We start from the raw sequence: 3,426 nt of genomic DNA on the forward strand, positions 1-3,426 counted from the left end.
ATAGTAGTATATATATATATATATATATATATATATATATATATATATATATATATATATATATATATATATATATATATATATATATATATATATATACCTTCTTGGCAATGAGCACACCGGGTGTCTGCACACCGCCGATGAACTTGTGAACAGAGACAAAGACCGCGTCCTTGTAAGCGAGTCCACTGTCGTGTAGCCCAACAGGATTCATATCGATATGACTATAAGGTCCGGCAGCGGCGTAGTCCCTGTGAATAGCAAGATATAAAATAAAGTATAGAAATAGCATAATACTGATAGATATAATGATTGATGTGCCTACATGTGGTGTGATGTTGAACGCGAATTGATTCCGTTAACCTTTGACTGAAATATGAATAATTTGAGTTCGGTCGTAGTACACTACTAGGTGGGGTGGGCAGGGCAGACCACAGGGGTATGGAATAGAGATTGATAGAACCTGCTGAATATCTCTAGATAATTCAGACGGGATACCAACTCAACTCAAGTGGAACCCAAATACACCTAAATTATGCTGATGTATTGACAACGTATTCCCAGGTGCATATCATATAGCATGCACGGCCCTGGAGGGGGTAGTCGTTGAGGCTACGAGTGTTTACAACATTAACTTGGTTAGTTTGAAACACGCAAACAATAAGCCTACTAGCAATACTATACAGCAAGTGCCGCATCACTTTGATACGCATGATGAGATATTAATAGAAACCAGGTCTGATACTCACAGACCTATCGCGCGTGAGAATTCGAGATTGCTAATTGGTAAAATGCTGACGTTGTCGTAAAGCCCGAAAACCCCAAATAAGCACGGTTTTTATAGATTTTATATCAGTTGCTCTCAACATATACTAGCCGTGGAACATAGACGCCAAGTACACAATTCTTCAGCAATACACAACATGTTCAGCCAACTTACCAGAATGAAAGTGCATTGTATTTGTGTAGCAGAACTGTCACAGTGTCGGTGTCCGTCAGGATCCCAGTAATGTTAGAAGCCGCCGAAAATGAACCAATCACCAATGGCCTGTCGGAGTAGTTCTTCAACTGCTGCTCCAGACCTTTAACATCTATGGCTCCAAATTGGTCCTCGCCGATTTGTACCACATCAGCGCCGCTTTCCCGCCACACCAGCATGTTGGAATGGTGTTCTTGCGGACCTGGAAAGTTGAGTCATGGTTACATTTAAAATTTATTAGAGTTAGATGTGTGAAATATCCGGATGGGATAGTGTCCTTTATGGGCGTACGTACTGACCGAGATTGCAGAAATGGCACATAGAGGTGCTGGCCGCTCATACCGAAGCTGATAAATATACAGATAAAGACAAAACACGCGAGTCACCGCTGCTACTATATGCTAGTGAAAGCTAAACGAGATCGATATACCGTCTATAAGTATCATGTCCCCAAACCCACTGTATCCAGATAGCACTAATGCAACAGCAACTTGCATCCAAGGAATAAAAAACGCCCATACAGCCACGGCACACACACATCCGCAAACACGTGGATGCCCCATGAGTACCTATAGCACTGTATCATCAGATAGACACCGTCGATCTCAGAATAAATCAACTAGAGTCAAAGATATTCGGCGATAGGTACATACGGCTAGACGATAACTTGATCCAGAACATCCACACCACCTACCAGTAATGACCACAGCCGGTCCCTTGGAATGAGCCATATACTGTTCTAAATATAGCGCACGCGCGAGGTGGGCGATCGCACCGGTGACACCGTTACCCGAGAACAGCACGGCGTCTCTGCGGTGTGTTGGTGTAGCAATATATAGGTGTTAGTAATAGCAATATACAGGTGTTGGTAACTACATGTGGAGACCAGGCCTTCCAAAGGCAACTATGTGGGGACAACGCGGTGCCAAAAGACGTAGGAAGGAAATAGGACCCATCATAGAATGGTTCAAATTGTTCCGGATCGTTAGCGCTAGCGAGCGGATACGAGAACAGACCGGTGCGAGAAAAAAAAGGTGCAATTGAGCCCTACAGGGTAACTTGTTATTTGTTCTGATTGTTGCCAGTGCAGGGCGGGACGTCGGCACTTATCAGAGTATCAGCAGAGCAGTATTTTAAAGAAACCCAAGAAAAGTGCATGCGGATGCACAAATAAAAAACGGTTTAGCGCAGAACCCGGGTGTGGTTGCGTGAGGCGATGTGTGCAAGATATGAGTATGTGTAGCCTGTGGTGTGCATGAACGTGTGTTTAAGCGATCAATAAGGGAGGCGACGAAACTCAATAATCAATAATGTTTGAGCTACTGCATACACACTTTGATTCTGAGCACAAACACGTTGCAAATATACAATTTAAACATGTGAGTTTGTGTGTAGACACAAGTTCGTGAACATGCGCGCAAGTAGATATAAGCCGATACATAAGATACACCTACACTGAGGAAAATGCTCGATGTATTCGCATGCATGCATACACACAAACACATACACACAAATACATGCACATACGCAACCGTACAAGAATAGTTGTATGAACGCATCCATACGTAAATACATATATGTACGCACGCATAAACTTCAAAAATGAATCAAAATGCGAATTGTCACACAATCTCGTACATATTGTGCATAAATACACAGACATGTACAATCAGATTCTTGAATAGCCTATATTTTTACGTAGACATACCTCTCACTGGCATTGACACCATTTCTGATGATTTGACGAGCTTCCTGTCTAAAGTATGTACTTTGACGTCCGGTAGCCGATACAGTTGTGTGTGTATTTCCGTACATAGGAAGCACGTTTTCTCTGATATAGTCTTCAATAAAAGCCAGGGACTTACCCGATGCGGTGTAATCTGCATAAAGCATCCGACGCTTGCCGAAAGGTCCATCTGTTTACATATTCGTGACATCAAGTGCGTACATATTCACGGGTTTTGTGTGAATCGATAAAAGCAATGTTGCGTGCATGACCAAAAGGGTAGAAATTATTGTAAAAGTATGTGCATCGTGAATGAACTATCTAGGAAAACTGAATATCAATATATATATATATATATATATGTATGTATGTATCTATGTATGTATATATATATATATATACATCGATATATTATATATATATATATATATATATATTTGTGTGTGTGTGCGTGTATGTGTGTGTGTGTGTGTGTGTGTGTGTGTGTTTTGCAGTGTGTGTATGAATATATATATATATATATATATGTGTGTGTGTGTGTATGTCTCTGTGTGTGTGTGTGTGTGTGTGTGTATATATGTGTGTGTGCATAAAAATGTGTTTATATGTGTGTGTGCATAAAAATTATGTTTTTATATATATATTATACAAATATAAAGAGTATATATATATATATGTGTGTGTGTGTGTGTGTGTGTGTGTGTATGTTGAGTGTGTGTGT

At 40.5% G+C, this 3,426-nt stretch overlaps 1 protein-coding gene across 1 annotated transcript; it reads right to left on the bottom strand.

Moving 5' to 3' along the window:
• Positions 1-940: 940 nt before the first annotated feature.
• SARC_13577 (hypothetical protein) lies at positions 941-2,872 on the bottom strand (the record flags this gene model as incomplete). Its single annotated transcript, XM_014292293.1, has 3 exons — positions 941-1,181; positions 1,674-1,789; positions 2,688-2,872. Coding segments are annotated over 3 exons (542 nt in total), but the record flags the coding sequence as incomplete, so codon positions are not given.
• Positions 2,873-3,426: the final 554 nt, after the last annotated feature.

Source organism: Sphaeroforma arctica (assembly GCF_001186125.1).
Source record: "Sphaeroforma arctica JP610 unplaced genomic scaffold supercont1.3453, whole genome shotgun sequence".
Lineage (NCBI taxonomy): Eukaryota > Ichthyosporea > Ichthyophonida > Sphaeroforma > Sphaeroforma arctica.